This window comes from Pseudophryne corroboree, chromosome 1, assembly GCF_028390025.1.
Source record: "Pseudophryne corroboree isolate aPseCor3 chromosome 1, aPseCor3.hap2, whole genome shotgun sequence".
NCBI classification, from domain to species: Eukaryota; Metazoa; Chordata; class Amphibia; order Anura; family Myobatrachidae; genus Pseudophryne; species Pseudophryne corroboree.
In genome coordinates, this window is record NC_086444.1 from 596333083 (window position 1) to 596352578 (window position 19496).

The window sequence follows — 19496 nt, forward strand, 5'->3', positions numbered from 1 at the left end:
GGCGCATAGAGATTCTGCCTTATAAGGGTGAGGAATTATTTGGGGATGGTCTCTGGGACCTCGTATCCGCAGCAACAGCTGGGAAGAAATATTTTTACCTCAGTTTTCCTCACAGACTAAGAAAGCACTGTATTATCAGGTACAGTCCTTTCGGCTTCAGAAAAGCAAGCGGGTCAAAGGCGCTTCCTTTCTGTACAGAGACAAGGGAAGAGGGAAAAAGCTGCACCAGTCAGCCTGTTCCCAGAATCATAACTCTTCTCTCGCTTCCTCTGAGTCCACAGCATGACGCGGGGGCTCCACAGGTGTAGCCAGGTACGGTGGGGGGCCGTCTCAAAAATTTCAGCGATCAGTGGGCTCGCTCACAGGTGGATCCCTGTTTCATTCAAGTAGTATTTCAGGGGTACAAGCTGGAATTCGAGATGTCTTCCCCCTGCCGTTTCCTCAAATATGCCTTGCCGACAACTCCCTCAGGCAGGGAGGCTGTGCTAGAGGAAATTAATAAGCTGTATTCCCATCAGGTAATACTTAAGGTGCCCCTACTTCAACAAGGACGGGGTTACTATTTCACACGGTTTGGGGTACCGAAACCGCATGGTTCGGTGTGACCCTTTTTTATATTTAAAATCCTTGAACACATACATAAAAAAATTCAAGTTCAAGATGGAATCGCTCAGGGCGGTTATTGCAAGCCTGGACGAGGGGGATTACATGGTATCCCGGGACATCAAGGATGCTTACCTGCATGTCCCCATTTACTATCCTCGCCAGGAGTACCTCAGATTTGTGGTACAGGATTACCATTACCAAGTCCAGACTCTGCCGTTTGGACTGTACATGGCACCGAGGGTGTTACCAAGGTAATGGCCGGAATGATGATACTCCTTCGAAAAAGGGGAGTTTTTAATGATCCCGTACTTGGACAATCTCCTTATAAGGGCGAGGTCCAAGGAGCAGTTGCTAGTCGGGGTAGCACTATTTTGGAAAGTGCTACAACAGCACGGTTGGATTCTAAACAGTCCAAAGACACAGCTGTTTCCTACGACACGTCTACTGTTCTTGAGGATGGTTCTGGACACAGACCAGAAATAAGTGTTTCTCCCGGAGGAGAAAGCCAAGGAGCTGTCATCTCTAGTCAGAGACCTCATAAAGCCAAAACAGTTATCGGTGCATCATTGCACGCGAGTCCTGGGAAAAATGATAGCTTCCTACGAAGCAATCCCATTCGGCAGGTTCCATGCAAGAACTTTTCAGGGGGACCTGTTAGACAAGTGGTACGGATCACATCTTCAGATGCATCGGCTGATAACCCTGTCTCCAAGGACCAGGGTATCTCTACTGTTGTGGCTGCAGAGTGCCCATCTTCAAGAGGGCTGCAGGTTCGACATACAGGACTAGGTCCTAGTGACCATGGATGCCAGCCTTTGAGGCTGGGGGGGCAGTCACACAGGGAAGAAGCTTCCAGGGACTTTGGTCAAGTCAGGTGACTTCCCTACATAAATATTCTGGAACTGAGGGCCATTTACAATGCCCTGAGTCAGCCAAGGCCTCTGCTTCAAAACCGGCCGGTCCTGATCCAATCAGACAACATCACGGCAGTCGCCCATGTAAACCAACAGGGCGGCACAAGAAGCAGGATGGCGATGGCAGAAGCCACAAGGATTCTCCGATGGGCGGAAAATCATGTGTTAGCACTGTCAGCAGTGTGCATTCCCGGAGTGGACAACTGGGAAGCAGATCTTCTCAGCAGACACGACTTCCACCCGAGAGAGTGGGGACTTCATCCAGAAGTCTTCCAAAGGATTGTACACCATTGGGAAAGGCCACAGGTGGACATGAAGGCGTCCCGCCTCAACAAAAAGCTATAAAAGATATTGCGCCAGGTCAAGGGACCTTCAGGCGATAGCTGTGGACGCTCTGGTAACACCGTGGGTGTACCAGTCGGTTTATGTGTTCCCCCCTCTGCCTCTCATACCAAAGGTACTGAGAATAATAAGAAGGCGAGGAGTAAGAACGATACTCGTGGTTCCGGATTGGCCAAGAAGAGCCTGGTACCCAGAACTTCAAGAAATTATATCAGAGGACCCATGGCCTCTGCCGCTCAGACAGGACCTGCTGCAGCAGGGGCCCTGTCTGTTCCAAGACTTACCGCGGCTACGTTTTGATGGCATGGCGGTTGAACGCCGGATCCTAAAGGAAAAGGGCATTCCGGAGGAAGTCATTCCTACGCTGATTCAAGCCAGGAAAGATGTAACTGCAAAACATTATCACCGCATATGGCGGAAATATGTTGCTTGGTGTGAGGCCACAAAAGGCCCCAACAGAGGAATTTCAACTAGGTCGATTTCTGCATTTCCTACAAGCAGGAGTGTCTATGGGCCAAAAATTAGGCTCCATTAAGATACAGATCTCGGCTCTGTCGATTTTCTTCCAGAAAGAATTAGCTTCAGTACATGAAGTTCAGACATTGTAAAAGGAGTGCTGCATATTCAGCCCCCGGTTGTGCCTCCAGTGGCACCTTGGGATCTCAACGTGGTGTTGAGTTTCTTAAAATCACATTGGTTTGAGCCACTAAAAACCGTGGATCTAAAATATCTCACGCGGAAAGTGGTCATGTTATTGGCCTTGGTTTCGGCCAGGCGTGTATCAGAATTGGCGGCTTTGTCATATAAAAGTCCTTATATGATTTTCCATATGGATAGGGCAGAATTGAGGATTCGTCCCCAGTTTCTCCCTAAGGTGGTATCAGTTTTTCACTTCAACCAACCTATTGTGGTGCCTGCGGCTACTAGGGACTTGGAGGATTCCAAGTTACTGGACGTAGTCAGGGCCTTGAAAAATTATGTTTCCAGGACGGCTAGAGTCAAGAAAATTGACTCGCTATTTATCCTGTATGCACCCAACAGGCTGGGTGCTCCTGCTTCTAAGCAGACTATCGCTCGCTGGATCTGTGACACGATTCAGCAGGCGCATTCTGCGGCTGGACTGCCGCATCCTAAATCAGTGAAAGCCCATTCCACAGGGAAGGTGGGCTCATCTTGGGCGGCTGCCCGAGGGGTCTCGGCTTTACAACTTTGCCGAGCTGTTACTTGGTCAGGGGCAAACACGTTTGCAAAATTCTACAAATTTGATACCCTGGCTGAGGAGGACCTTGAGTTCTCTCATTCGGTGCTGCAGAGTCATCCGCACTCTCCCGCCCGTTTGGGAGCTTTGGTATAATCCCCATGGTCCTTTCGGAGTTCCCAGCATCCACTAGGACGTCAGAGAAAATAAGATTTTACTCACCGGTAAATCTATTTCTCGTAGTCCGTAGTGGATGCTGGGCGCCCATCCCAAGTGCGGATTGTCTGCAATACTTGTAAATAGTTATTGCTAACTAAAGGGTTATTGTTGAGCCATCTGTTGAGAGGCTCAGTTGTTTTCATACTGTCAAACTGGATATAGTATCACGAGTTGTACGGTGTGATTGGTGTGGCTGGTATGAGTCTTACCCGGGATTCAAAATCCTTCCTTATTATGTCAGCTCGTCCGGGCACAGTGTCCTAACTGAGGCTTGGAGGAGGGTCATAGTGGGAGGAGCCAGTGCACACCAGGTAGTCATAAATCTTTCTAGAGTGCCCAGCCTCCTTCGGAGCCCGCTATTCCCCATGGTCCTTTCGGAGTTCCCAGCATCCACTACGGACTACGAGAAATAGATTTACCGGTGAGTAAAATCTTATTTTATCTAGCACCTTCTAGAAGATAATACCTGGAATGTGATTGGTTACTATGGGCAACATCCAATCTTAAATACAACTCCAATCTTAGTAAATGTACCCCCTGGTATATAAAGATGGATGGGTATCTATTCCACAGTTTGAGTCCTGGTTGACTCATTTATTTTTGTTCTTGTTGTCATGGTACTTAAATTTTCCTAATTGTGTACTTCGAATCATTATTAATGTTTTAAAGCTACCTTTACAAGTATGTTCTTGTCTTTGTAGCTGCTGGAGCAGAATGGTGGATATGGCAATAATGGAAATCAAAAACCCCTGTCACTGGTCGCCAAGCCCCAAGGACACCCTGGTATGTGCTGGCATTTATAAATTACTTTCAAATGCATAATTTTTTAACTTACCATCAAGCGCAGAACTACAGTGCCACCCTTACAGATCGCTTCCCAGATTTACCCCTCAGCGTCTCCTGACATTTATCTCCCTCATCTTCCCCCCCCTCAACCTATCGACCTGCCCCCTGGACACCCCCCCCCCCCCCCCCCCCCCCCCCGTCTTCTCCGTTCCCTCTTCCCCACTGCATGCTCCCAGCTTGCTCACCTCTTTAACCTATCACTCTCTACCGGCATCTTTCCCTCACCATTCTGACATGCTCTAGTCTCACCTATTCTCAAGCAACCCAACCTCGACTCTTCATCACCCACTAGCAACTGCCCCATCTCTCTTCTCCCATTCGCCTTCAAACTACTTGAACGACTGGTCTACAGCCATCTCACAAGTTACCTCTCTGATAACTCCATCCTTGATCCACTACAATCTGGCTTTTGCCCACTCCACTGACACTGCTCTGGTGACTGTCACCAATGACCTGCTTTCCGCCAAATCCAGAGGCCACTTCTCTCTGCTTATCCTTCTGGACCTCTCTGCTGCCTTTGACACCGTGGATCATTCTCTTCTCCTCTGCACACTCCAAGACATTGGCCTCTCTAGCACTGTCCTTGAGTGGTTTACCTCTTAACCTCTCTAACCGCTCCTTCTCTGTGTCTGCCTCCGGCACCACCTCACACCCTTCCATCCTTCCTGTTGGTCTCCCTCAGGGTTCTGTGCTCGGCCTCCTTCTGTTCTCCCTGTACACCTCTTCCCTGGGTGCGCTCATTAACTCCTTTGACCTTCAATACCACCTCTATGCTGATGACACACAACTCTACCTCTCCTCTCCTGATCTGTCCCCCGCAGTCCTCTCTGTTTTCCAGCTGCCTCTCCGCCATCTCCTCCTGGATGGCTGAGCGTTCTCTGAAGCTCAACATGGACAAAACTGAACTCATTATCTTTCCCCCCAGCCAGAGTAACACTCCCTACCAGTATCTCTATCACTGTTGACAACACCATCATCTCCCCCGTTCCCCAACTCTGCTACTTGGGCATCACTCTTTACTCCTCCCTCTCCTTTGCACCCCACACCCAAGCTCTGGCACAATCCTGTCTGTTCCAGCTACGCAACAGTGCTCGCATCAGGCCATTTCTCTCCAAGAGTGCAACTAAACTTACCATCCACTCACTGGTCATCTAATGGCTCGACTACTGCAACGTTTTCCTCACTGGCCTCACTTGCTCCCATCTTGCTCCCCTCCAACCCATCCTCAACTCCGCAGCTAGGCTTATCTTCCTCTCCCGCCGGTCCACATCTGCCACTCCCCTTCGACAAAATCTGCACTGGCTCCCATTCCCCTACAGAATCCTCTTCAAACTCCTCATCCTAACATACAAGGCCATCTATAATTCCACTGCTCCCTACATCTTCAACCTCCTCTCCCTTCATACTCCCCCCACGCCTCTCCTCTACCCTGGTCACTGCTTCGCATGCTCGAGATCAGATTTTGCCGTGTTGCATCCCTTCAGTGGAACGTGCTCCCCCGTTCCATTAGACTCTCCTTGACCTTGCAAAGCTTCAAACGGGCACTGAAAACCCACCTATTCACCAAAGCGTACCCTTCTGGTGCATAACCTAGTCCTGAGGCTGCTCCTCCACCCCCCCCCCCCCCCTGCCTCATGCCTTGACCATCTCTGCTTTGCTTACATCCTGCCATCAGGCTACCTCCCGCTTGCTTGCTCCTCATGTCATCTGTCTGTTGCCCCTTCCTACTAGATTGTTATCTCCTCAGAGCAGGGCCCTCTTTCCTCTTGTTGTCAAAGCCCTCTTCTCGACACATTTCACTCGCAACCCTCTCCTACTCAGCGACCATCTTTACCTGTTTTTTCTCCTGCTGGTAAAAGCTCATCTCTATCTATGGCCACCAGCTCCTAGTAGTACGCTGATCACTCACTCACTACTTACATCTAAGCTGTATCATGTTTTGAGAATTGTGGTGCTCTTTGTTACCTGTACTCTATTTTTGTTAATTATATACTGTAATGCTAAGTTTTGTCTCCCTGTGCTGTCCTTTGTACGGCGCTGCGAAACACTTGTGGCGCCTTATAAATAAAATGTAATAATAGTGGAGAATGTAAATGCAAACATCACTGTGCTTGGAGTGGGTGCATTCTGCCTCTTTGTTAGAAACTAAACACAGCAATATTTTCCTATTCCCATTCTAATGCGGAGATGAGTTTCTGTTTCAGCATTGGTTCAAGTTCATTATTCTGTACTGTGGGGAGCATTAAATCCAACGCTTTAGCTTGTTGGTTGGAGGGAAAATATTGGTTGCAAAATTAGTTTTTATTGGTGAGGTTATCAATTTAAAGGAGACGTGCAAGTAGGTAATAAGTTTACATTGTGGCTGTAAAACTTTGTCAGAACATCCCCTTAATGATATGGGGCTGTAATACCGATGGTCGGGATATCAGAGGTCAGCATACTGACCCCGGGGTCCCGGCCGATATAATGCCGGCGATGGGGGCGAGCACAACGGAACCTCTATGGGTGTCATGGACACCCACGAGTGGGAATAGCCCCTGCTAGCCAGCATTCCGACTGTCTGCATTGTCAGCGGTCGGGATTCCGGTGTCTGTATCCTGACCGCCTGGATACCGACCACCAGCAAATCAACTACATCCCATGATATTAGGTTCAGTAATACCGATGGCTGGAATGCCGTCCGTCAGTATACAGACAGCTGCATCCCAGCCATCAATATGCCAGCAGCGGGGCGAGCGCTAGTCAGCCCCTTGCGGGCTCGCTGCACACGCCATGCTGCGGGCACGGTTGCTCGCTTTGCTTGCCACACTTTATATTCTCCCTCTAAGGGTTGTCGTGGAGAATATCCTGTCTCACTGGTATTACAACATCGGCATTGTACCGCTGTGCGGGATTCCAGTGTCGGCATTGTGATCGACGGGATCCCGTGTGGTGAGAACTTAACCGCTTCCCATTGTATGTCTGTATTACGTTTTGCTTGTGTAAAGCAGTATTGACCTTAACAGAACACTTTACACTATGAGCAAAAACAAGAGTTGAATTGTAGGACTTAAAAAAACATAAAAACTTTTTCCACTGTAGGAGCAACCTAGACTGATTAAAATGTCACATTTAATATGTTTATGTTCATGGTCTGTTTTTGTGTTGTATTTTTTTTTTTTAATAAATAGGAAACCCTATTACAGATGATGACCAGAATTCTGGTGGTTTTTTTGACATCTTGAAAGGCGGTACTGAACGATTCCTTAGCAACATTAAAGACACATCTTCAAAAGTTATTCAGTCCGTTACCAAGTAAGGAAACTGCGTGTTATTCAATGGCAATCCCTTAATGTGAATCAAAAATAAAGTTATAGAATTTCCTATATCTATACCAGTGGTTTCCAAACTTTTTTCACGGCGCCCTAGAGTATCAGAATTTTTTTCATGACACCCCTAGGCCAAAAGTTTCTTATTGAGAAATTCAGAAAAATATAAAAAAAATGACGTATATTGTGTTTACATTATATGTCATTCTTAGGATCCGTTGTGTGGTTAAGGCAGAGGTTCCCAAATGCGGTCCTCAAGGCACACCAACTGTCCTGGTTTTAACTGTATCCATGCTTGGCCACAGGTGACTTAATTTGCACCTTACTCAATTTGATTTAACCATCAGTGCTGAGCCATGGATATGCCTAAATCCTGGACTGTTGGGGTGCCTTGAGGACCGCATATGGGAACCTCTTCGTTAAGAACAGAATTTGTCCACATATTTTATGATTGAAAGCAACAAGCACTGATTTCTCCTTCGTCCTAGAGGATGCTGGGGACTCCAAAAGGACCATGGGGTATAGACAGGATCCGCAGGAGACATGGGCACACTATAAGCCTTTGAATGGGTGTGAACTGGCTCCTCCCTCTATGCCCCTCCTCCAAACCTCAGTTAGATTCTGTGCCCAGAGGAGACTGGTCACACACTAGGGGAGCTCTACAGAGTTTTTCTAAAAAGACTTTTGTTAGGTTTTTTATTTTCAGGGAGCACTGCTGGCAACAGGCTCCCTGCTTCGTGGGACGGAGGGGAGAGATGTCGGACCTACTTCTGTGAGTTGATGGGCTCTGCTTCTTAGGCTACTGGACACCATTAGCTCCAGAGGGTCTGATCACTTGGGTCGCCTAGCTGCTCGTTCCCGAAGCCGCGCCCCTGTCCCCCTCACAGAGCCAGAAGATTGAAGACAGGTGAGTAACCGAAGCAAAGAAGACGTCTGAAGGTGGCAGAAGATTCAGTCTTCCTGAGGTACGGCGCAGCGGTCGCGCTGCGCGCCATTGCTCCCGCACACACAGGCACTACATGGGTGCAGGGCGCAGGGGGGGCGCCCTGGGCAGCAATATAAACCTAATTTTAAGGTACTGGCACAGTGTATCAGTGCATAGGCACTGTTAGGAGACCCACGCCAGTGAGAATTAAAGCGGGACCGAATCGCGCCATGTAGGGGGCGGGGCTTCGTCCTTCAGCTCTGACCAGCGCCATTTTCTCTCCACAGCTTGCTGCAGAGACGTTGCTCCCAGCCCTTCACTGCTGTCACAAGTAACAGGGTGCTAAAAACAAGGGGGAGGGGGGGCGCATACAATTGGTGTTGGTTGTTTATATAAACAAGCGCTTATAGGTCTGGGGCATTGTGCTTTTTTCAGACCGTGGGGCGCTGGGTGTGAGCTGGCAAACTCCTTCTCTGTCTCTCTGAAAGGCCTTACTGTGGGTCTGTCCCCTTTAGCCCAGTGTGTTTGGGGGTGTCGGTACGTGTGGCAGAAACTGAATGCTCTTCCCAGGAGGAGGTTAGTGTGAGAGCTGAACAGAATGAAGGAGTGACTCTGTCGGCACCACCGACTGCGGATTGGGTTGAGATGTGGAGTGTGTTGAATAACAGTGTGGATTTGCTGCATAAGAGGTTAGACAAATCTGAGTATTAGAACCAAGCATGGAAACAATCCATGGGAGACGTGGTACCACTCACTCAGGCCCCCTCGGGGTCCCAAAAACGTTCATATACCCAGATAGCTGACACTGATACCGACACGGATTCCGATTCCAGTGTCGACTATAATGATGCTAAGGTGGCTAAGAGTATTCAATACATGATTGTGGCGATAAAGGACGTGTTACATATCACAGAAGACCCCGCTGTCCCTGAGACAAGGGTCTGTATGTATAAGGGGAAGAAACCGGAGGTAAAGTTTTTTCCCCCTCATGAACTGAATGCCCTTTTTGAAAAAGCCTGGGAAACGCCAGACAAGAGGTGGCACATTCCCAGGAGAATTGCTACGGCATACCCCTTTCCTTCTCAGGATAGGGTTGGGTGGGAGACAACACCCACGGTAGACAAAGCTCTGGCGCGATTGTCCAAGAAAGTGGCGCTACCGTCTCTTGAAATGGCGACCCTTAAGGATCCTGCTGATCGTAGGCAGGAGGCTACCTTGAAATCTATTTATGTCACGACAGGTACGCTGCTCAGGCCGGCTGTGGCTTCGGCGTGGGTGAGTAACGCGATTGAATAGTGGGCAGATAACTTGTCATCGGAAATAGACACCCTGGATAGGGATAGCGTGCTTTTGACTCTGGGTCATATCAGGGACGCTGCAGTCTATCTGAAGGATACGGCGAGATATTGGCCTTTTGGGATCAAGGGCCAATGCCATGGCAGTCTCGGCTAGAAGGGCGTTCTGGACCATGAAATGGTGATGCTGATTCTAAGAAGGCTATGGAGATTCTGCCCTAGGTCGAGTTTTGTTTGGTGAAGGCCTCGCGGACCTGGTTTCTACAGCTACCACGGGTAAGTCCTCTTTTCTGCCTTTGGTTCCTCCACAGCAAAAGAAAACGCCCCCATATCAGATGCAGTCCTTTCGGTCGCAGAAATTCCGGAAAGGACGTGGGTCATCCTTCCTTGCAGCAAGAGGTAAGGGAAGAGGAAAAAGATGGCCAGCTGTGGCAGGCTCCCAGGAACAGAAGTCCTCCCCGGCTTCTGCCAAATCCACCGCATGATGCTGGGGCTCCCCTGCAGGAGTCCGCACCAGTGGGAGCGCATCTTCAGCTCTTCAGTCATGTCTGGGTTCTCTCGGCCCTGGATCCTTGGGTGCTGGAAATTGTGACCCAAGGATACAAGCTGGAGTTTCAAGACGTGCCCCGACACCAATTTTTCAAATCGGCCATGCCATCTTCTCTTCCGGAAAAAGAGGTAGTGTGTACGGTAATACAAAAGCTTTGTCAGCAGCGAGTCATTGTCGAGGTACCCCCGTCAACGGGGAGAAGGGTTTTATTCAAGCCTATTTGTGGTCCCGAAGCCGGATGGCTCGGTCAGGCCGTTTCTGAACTTTAAAATCCCTCAATGTGTATTTGAAAAGTTTCAAATTCAAAATGGAATCTCTCCGAACGGTAATCTCCAGTCTGGAGGAGGGGGATTTTATGGTGTCAGTCGACATAAAGGATGCTTACCTACATGTCCCCATATTTCCTCCTCATCAGATGTATCTGAGGTTCGCTGTTCAGGATTGTCACTACCAATTTCAGACGTTGCCGTTTGGTCTTTCCACGGCCCTGAGGATTTTCACCAAGGTGATGGCGGAAATGATGGTGCTCCTGCGCAAGCAAGGGGTCACAATTATCCCGTACTTGGACGATCTCCCGATAAAGGCGAGATCACAGGAGCTGTTGCTAAAAAACATGCAGGTGCTGCAACAGCATGGCTGGCTCCTAAATTTACCAAAGTCGCAGTTGATTCCGACAACTCGGCTGTCCTTTTTGGGTATGATTCTGGACACCGAACTGCAGAGGATCTTCCTCCCGTTGGAAAAAGCTCTGGAAATCCAGAACATGGTCAAGGAACTTCTGAAACCGCCAAGAGTGTCGATTCATCACTGCACTCGAGTGCTGTGGAAAATGGCGGCGGCCTACGAGGCCATTCCGTTTGGCAGGTTCCATGCACGAACGTTTCAGTGGGACCTGCTGGACAAGTAGTCAGGGTCCCATCTGCAGATGCACCGGAAGATAAGTCTGTCCCCCGGGGCCAGGGTTTCTCTCCTGTGGTGGATCCAAAGTTCTCACCCTCTAGTGGGTCGCAGGTTCGGCTCCAAGATTGGATTCTGGTGACCATGGGCGCGAGTCTCCGAGGTTGCGGAGCAGTCACACAGGGACAAATTTTCCAGGGAAAATGGTCAAGCCAGGAAGCTTGTCAGCACATAAACGTGCTGGAGTTAAGGGCCATCTACAACAGCCTGCGGCAGGCGGAGCAGCTTCTTCGCGGCCTACCCGTCCTGATACAGTCGGACAACATCACAGCCGTGGCGCACATAAACCGCCAGGGTGGAACAAAGAGCAGAGCGGCGATGGCGGAGGCCACCAAGATTCTTCGCTGGGCGGAAAAACATGCAAGCGCTCTGTCAGCGGTCTTCATTCCAGGAGTGGACAACTGGGTAGCAGACTTCCTCAGCAGACACTATCTCCATCCAGGAGAGTGGGGTCTTCATCAAGAGGTCTTTGCAGAAGTGACAAGTCGTTGGGGAATTCCTCAAATAGACATGATGGCGTCTCGCCTCAACAAGAAGCTTCAGACATATTGTTCCAGGTCAAGGGACCCTCAAGCAATAGCAGTGAACGCACTAGTGACGCCGTGGGTGTTTCGGTCGGTCTATGTGTTCCCTCCACTTCCACTCATTCCAAAGGTGATAAGGATCATAAGTAGAACAAGGGTTCAGGCGATACTCGTTGTTCCAGATTGGCCACGGAGGGCCTGGTATCCGGATCTTCAGGAATTACTCACCGGAGATCCCTGGCCTCTTCCTCTAACAGAGGATCTGTTATAGCAAGGGCCGTGCGTGTTCCAGGACTTACCACGGTTGCGTTTGACGCATGGCGATTGAACGCCAAATCCTAGCTAGGAAGGGTATTCCCGGGGAAGTCATCCCCACTCTACTTAAAGCTAGAAAGGAGGTAACGGCGAAGCATTATCACCGTATTTGGAGAAAATATGTGTCTTGGTGTGAATCCAAGCAGGCTCCTACAGAATAATTTCAGCTGGGGCGTTTTCTCCACTTTTTGCAAGCAGGTGTGGATGCGGGCCTGAAGTTAGGCTCCATTAAAGTACAGGTTTCGGCCTTATCAATTTTCTTTCAAAGGGAATTAGCCTCACTTCCAGAAGTACAGACTTTCGTGAAGGGCGTACTACACATCCAACCTCCATTTGTGCCCCCAGTGGGACCTTAACGTGGTGTTACAGTTCCTTACGTCACATTGGTTTGAACCTTAACAAACGGTTGAGTTGAAATTTCTCACTTGGAAAGTGGTCATGCTATTGACCTTGGCATCCACAAGGCGGGTGTCCGAATTGGCGGCTTTGTCTCACAAGAGCCCATATCTGATTTTCCATGAGGATAGAGCGGAGTTGAGAACTCGTCAACAATTTCTACCAAAGGTGGTTTCTTCGTTTCACATGAACCAACCTATTGTGGTGCCTGTGGCTACGGAAGCCTTGGCTGATTCAAAGTCTCTAGATGTGGTCAGGGCTTTGAAAATTTATGTAGCCAGAACGGCTCGGGTGAGGAAAACAGAGGCGCTGTTTGTCCTGTATGCGGCCAACAAGGTTGGCGCTCCTGCTTCTAAGCAGACTATTGCACGCTGGATCTGTAATACGATTCAGCAGGCTCATTCTACGGCTGGATTGCCGTTACCAAAATCGTTGAAGGCCCATTCCACTATGAAGGTGGGCTCATCTTGGGCGGCTGCCCGAGGCGTCTCGGCATTACAGCTTTGCCGAGCAGCTACTTGGTCGGGGTCAAACACTTTTGCAAAGTTCTACAAGTTTGATACCCTGGCTGAGGAGGACCTCATGTTTGCTCAATTGGTGCTGCAGAGTCATCCGCACTCTCCCTCCCGGTTTGGAGCTTTGGTTTAAACCCCATGGTCCTTTTGGAGTCCCCAGCATCATCTAGGACGAAGGAGAAAATAGGATTTTAATACCTACCGGTAAATCCTTTTCTCTTAGTCAGTAGAGGATGCTGGGCGTCCGTCCCAGTGCGGACTCTATCTGCAGTAATTGTATATAGTTATTCCTTGTGTTACACAAAGGTTGTGTTGGTAAGGGTCAGACTGTTGCTGATCTGTTTTGGTTCACACTGTTAACTGGGTTTAGTTAAATGTCATGTTGTACGGTGTGGTGTGGTGTGAGCTGGTATGTATCTCACCCTTAGTTTAACAAAATCCTTTTCCTCGAAATGTCCGTTTCCTCTGGGCACAGTTCCTATAACTGAGGTCTGGAGGAGGGGCATAGAGGGAGGAGGCAGTTCACACCCATTCAAAGTCTTATAGTGTGCCCATGTCTCCTGCGGATCCCGTCTGTACCCCATGGTCCTTTTTGGAGTCCCCAGCATCCTCTACGGACTAAGAGAAAAGGATTTACCGGTAGGTATTAAAATTTTATTTTTACCTATTACATTTACCATATATAATTTGAATTGACCTTGGCCACCTAACCAGGGCACCCTTGCAAGTACCCTGAGGCATGGCACCAAGTTTGCAAACCAGTGATTATATATTATAAGGGACTAGTGTGTATATGTATAAACTAAAATATGGGCGTCTGCACTCCCCAAATACACTATTGTACTCTACATTAAAGGAATGTTACTTCCACATTCTGCAGTGTATATTATGAAGACCATCTGGTAAGTTCTATACTAGTAGCCACTCAGAAATTTAGCATGCTTTTTCCCATATTTAATATGTTTCAGCTTAGTGAGGTGATCAGCCACCAGTTTGTTGCTAATGCAAGTCAAAAGTGGCCATTATGTGCACTGTGTCAGTACTGTGTTGGGAAACCTAATGCTGTTAATATGGCTTTGGATTCTACTAACTGTCCACACGAAAATCAAAGGCCTGAAGACACTTTCATGAAAACATGCCCCATACCATAACGATGCCTCTGCCAGCCTAAGGAGCCATGCTTTTGTGCTGTTGTTTCTATATCCTCACCCTACCATCTGGGTTATAGTATAAAGGGTCGACCTAGTGAAGGTCGACATTCATTAGGTCGACCACTATTCGTCGACATTAACATGGTTGACACATGAAAAGGATTTTTTTACTGGTTTTTTTTTTTGGTGTCATTTTTCCATAACATGTCCAGAAACCCCAATTAGTGAACCGCGTCCCCTTGCATGGCTCGCTTCGCTCGCCATGCTGCATACAAGGTGCCTCGCTGTGCTCTGCACAGTTTACTATTCCCACTTGTAGTCCATGTGGATGGTAAAGTATAAAAAAGTTAATTGTATTTAAAAAAAAAAAAAGCCATGCCAACCTTTTCGTGTGTTTACATTTTTCCTATGTCGACCATGTCAGTATCAACTAATGGTGGTTAACCTATTGACTGTCGACCTGCCATCCGATTACCACCATCTGCATGTTGTTGAAAATGTGATGTCAGACCACTTTAACTGTTCCTAGTAATTTACTGTCCAACTCCTATGTTCCTGAGCCAACTAGAAACGTCTCTCCCTGTTTGCAGCAGATAGCAATGGCATATGGGCAGGCCTTCTGCTCTATAGCCCATACAATGTATTGTTTGGTGTACTGTTTGTTGAGAAGCCTACTGACTCAGATTATCCATAATTTGATGCACTGTTGCCGGTCTGTGGAACTGAACAAGTCTGTCCACTCTGTTCTGCGTAAGCATCCAGTAGCCGTTTATGTCCACAGGCCTTGTGCTCAGACCCAGTTGTTGGTCTGCTGCTCCACTCTGTGTACACTTTTAACCATACTTACTTACTTTAGAAGGCTCCTCTCCGGGAGATGCACAGAGAAGGAAAACTAGGCACTCACGAGTCGCATCATTTAGCCCTGCCCCCTCCATAAGGCACTCTTATTCCCCTTTTGACCTCCTCATCCTGCCCGCTTCGTTAGGAAGTAGGCAGGATACAGGAGATCTGCCTACTTTTGCGAGGGAGCATGGGAATACCCGAAAAATCATGAATTTCCTGCAACTTCAGGGAGAGTAGGCAAGTATGACAACTACCGCCCTCAAATAATTCACCAGCGCAGCCATTTTGCTGATGCACACACCTCTGCTACGAGCGCCAACAATCATTCCACATTCAAAGTCTGTTACATCGCATTGTTTACACATTATGGCATCAGTGTCACTCTTCATTAGTTTGTGCATTGCCTTTCCATTCTTACACAGATTCATCCTATGTCCGCATTATCTGCGGAATAGCTACTTTACATAGAATCGGTTGGTGGTCATAATCATTTGGGCAGTCAGTGTATATACCCAGTATTTTGAACCCATCATTTGCCAGGTTGCTAACTATTGTGGCTGGTGCTGCAGCATTTTCCCCCTTTCCCTTCAATCCCGTCCTCTCCTCCCCTCTCTCAGGCCAACAGAGTTGCAGATCACTGTTGCAACTGCAAGGACTGGCGAGATAGCGCCTCATCTACGTCCCCATGGTATCTTCTCCACAGCAGGGTGGGTGGGGGCATGCACTATGTTGATACATGCTTCAGCAATATCACAGAAATCAGAAACATTGAGGATTATATTATAGATGGTGATGGACCTGTAGTAAATTATCATTCTCTTAAATGATGTCACATTTGTTTATTTTGTTCAAGCAAACCAAACAGAAGAAGCAGAGTCAGCAGATAATATTTTTTTCACATACTTAATATATACAGAAACTTTCGTTTTGGGAATGTTGCTGACATCAAGGGGTATATGCAATTCCGGGTGAATTGCGGCACTTTTTCGGCCGTTTTTAAATTCGACACAATTCGACCGTCGATTTCCGGCCGGCGGGTGCCGGAATTCGACATATTCAATAAAAAACGGATTCAACAGTCCCGCTGTCGAAAAATGGACCAATTGACGGATTTTGAATCGACTTTTCAGACGGTAAAAAAAACGGTAAAAAACCCGAAAAAAATTGCGTGGGGTCCCCCCTCCTAAGCATAACCAGCCTCGGGCTCTTTGAGCCGGTCCTGGTTACAAAAATACGGGGGGGAAAATGACAGGGGATCCCCCGTATTTTAACAACCAGCACCGGGCTCTGCGCCTGGTCCTGGTGCAAAAAATACGGGGGACAAAGAGTAGGGGTCCACCGTATTTTTTGTACCAGCACCGGGCTCCACTAGCTGGACAGATAATGCCACAGCCGGGGGACACTTTTATACCGCTCCCTGCGGCCGTGGCATTAAATACCCAACTAGTCACCCCTGGCCGGGGTACCCTGGAGGAGTGGGGACCCCTTCAATCAAGGGGTCCCCCCCCCCCCAGCCACCCAAGGGCCAGGGGTGAAGCCCGAGGCTGTCTCCCCCCCCCCCCCAGCCACCCAAGGGCCAGGGGTGAAGCCCGAGGCTGTCTCCCCCCCCCCCCATCCAAGGGCTGCGGATGGGGGGCTGATAGCCATGTGTAAAAATGAAAGAATATTGTTTTTTGCAGCAGAACTACAAGTCCCAGCAAGCCTCCCCCGCAAGCTGGTACTTGGAGAACCACAAGTACCAGCATGCGGGGGGAAACGGGCCCGCTGGTACCTGTAGTTCTTCTGCAAAAAAAATACCCAAATAAAAACAGGACACTCACACCTTGACAAGTACAACTTTATTAGATACATGCCGACACATACATACTTACCTATGTTGACACGATGTTCGGTCCACTTCTCCAAGTAGAATCCATGGGGTGCCTGAAAAGAAAAGATAATTATACTCACCTAAATCCAGTGTCCAGTGATATTTGTAATCCACGTACTTGGCAAAAAAAAATGAACACATACCCGGACCACACGGACTGAAAGGGGTCCCATGTTTACACATGAGACCCCTTTCCCCGAATGCAGAGACCCCCCCCGTGACTGCTGTCACAGAGGGTCCCTTCAGCCAATCGGGGAGCGCCACGTCGTGGCACTCTCCTGATTGGCTATGCGCGTCTGAGCTGTCAGACAGCGCATCGCACTGCTCCTCCATTATATTCAATGGTGGGAACTTTGTGGTCAGCGGTGAGGTCAGCCGTGGTCAGCCGCTGACTGCGGGTAACCTCGCCGCTGACCGCAAAGTTCCCACCATTGAACATAATGGAAGAGCTGTGCGATGCGCTTCTGACACCTCAGACGCGCACAGGCATTCAGGAGAGTGCCACGACCTGGCGCTCCCTGATTGCCTGAAGGGACCCTCTGTGACAGCAGTCACGGGGGGGTCTCTGCATTCGGGGAAAGGCCTTTCAGTCCGTGTGGTCCGGGTATGCGTTTTTTTTCTCTCCCAAGTACGTGGATTACAAATATCACTGGACACTGGATTTAGGTGAGTATAATTTTATTTTCAGGTACACCCCGTGGATTCTACTTGGACAAGTGGACCGAACGTCGTGTCAACATAGGTAAGTATGTGTGTGTGTCGACATGTATGTAATAAAGTTGTACTTGTCAAGGTGTGCGTGTCCTGTTTTTATTTGGGTATTTTTTTTGCAGTAGAACTACAGGTACCAGCAGGCCCGTCCCCCCCCGCATGCTGGTACTTGTAGTTCTCCAAGTACCAGCTTGCGGGGAGGCTTGCTGGGACTTGTAGTTCTGCTGCAAAAAAACAATATTCTTTCATTTTACTCAAGGATATCAGCCCCCCATCCGCAGCCCTTGGATGGGGGGGACAGCCTCGGGCTTCACCCTTGGGTGGCTTGATTGAATTGGTCCCCACTCCTCCAGGGTACCCCAGCCAGGGGTGACTAGTTGGGTATTTAATGCCACGGCCGCAGGGAGCGGTATAAAAGTGTCCCCCGGCTGCGGCATTATCTGTCCAGCTAGTGGAGCCCGGTGCTGGTACAAAAAATATGGGGGACCCCTACTCTTTTTGTCCCCCGTATTTTTTGCACCAGGACCAGGCGCAGAGCCCGGTGCTGGTTGTTAAAATACGGGGGATCCCCTGTCATTCCCCCCCCCCCGTATTTTTGCAACCAGGACCGGCTCAAAGAGCCCGAGGCTGGTTATGCTTAGGAGGGGGGACCCCACGCATTTTCCCCCCCTGATTTTAACCCATTCCCACTCCTTCCCACTAAAAACCATGCTCTCTCTATTTTAGTCGGTTAAAAAAAAAAAAAACTTTTAAAAAATATAAAAATAATACTTGTGTCCCTCTAATAGACAAACCAAGTACATAATCCCTTCTAATATAAATAGATATGCTATTAGCAATAAAAAAAACACAAAAAAAACATGTTTTAAATTTTTTTTATTAGATTCCGAACAGCAAAGTGAGGCGGAAGGAAATTGACGATATTACTGTCGAAAAGCACTAAAGTCAAATCCACATTCTTCAATTGAATATACTTTTGTCGAATTGCCGCATTTTTACCACTGCAGACATGTCGAATTTTCAAAATGTCGAATTGCAAAAAGTAGAATCTGAAAAGTCTGTTTTTTTGACGAAAAGTACTGGATTGCATTGTCGATTTTTTTTTTTTTTTTTTGTGTCGAAAATGACCCGTTTTTCGACATTTTCGGGAATTCGACCGCAATTGCATATACCCCCAAGTGTGGTATATAGATTAATATTTGATGTAATAAACTAGGTGCACTGTTGCTGAAACATGTCTACAAGTTCTAAAAGGTTAAAGCTTGTTTTTATCATTATATTTTCAGTTATGCAAAAGGGGATTTGGATTTATCTTATATCACCTCGAGAATTGCTGGTATGTTAAATCCAGAAGTTTTTTTTTTTTACTTACTAAGTATTTATAAACACAAGGATATGTAAAGAAACAGATGCAGACGGTCCTCCAAGCTTAAGGCTTTGTAAAACTAGAACATTTTATCTTGGGTGCAAAATGTCCATTACCACAGAGAGCAGTGGTATCTTTGATAAATATTACCTCCATAGGATGCATCTAATATAGTACAGTACATGCCTGATTCCACATGTATTTAGCTCTTACAGACTACAGTAGTCTTGTTTAGCACAGAGTTTCATTATACTGTAGCTATTGTGATCTCTTTTCAGGCTGTGTAAATGGGCTTTTAACACAATTTTTGTCCGATGGTATTATTGGTCTTTCTCTATCGTCCTAGTGGATGCTGGGGTTCCTGAAAGGACCATGGGGAATAGCGGCTCCGCAGGAGACAGGGCACAAAAGTAAAGCTTTCCGATCAGGTGGTGTGCACTGGCTCCTCCCCCTATGACCCTCCTCCAAGCCAGTTAGATTTTTGTGCCCGGCCGAGAAGGGTGCAATCTAGGTGGCTCTCCTAAAGAGCTGCTTAGAAAAGTTTAGCTTAGGTTTTTTATTTTACAGTGAGTCCTGCTGGCAACAGGATCACTGCAACGAGGGACTTAGGGGAGAAGAAGTGAACTCACCTGCGTGCAGGATGGA

At 48.1% G+C, this 19496-nt stretch overlaps 1 protein-coding gene across 6 annotated transcripts in view; it reads left to right on the forward strand.

The window, feature by feature from the left end:
• The window catches only part of GAK (cyclin G associated kinase), a 296935-nt gene that overhangs the window by 162514 nt on the left and 114925 nt on the right, over positions 1-19496 (forward strand). For all 6 annotated transcript variants that reach the window (XM_063914275.1, XM_063914274.1, XM_063914276.1 and 3 more), the window contains exons 10-12: positions 3981-4062; positions 7296-7419; positions 18772-18821. In XM_063914275.1, the coding sequence (XP_063770345.1) occupies positions 3981-4062; positions 7296-7419; positions 18772-18821 (256 nt within the window). The remainder of the gene's footprint in view (positions 1-3980; positions 4063-7295; positions 7420-18771; positions 18822-19496) is intronic.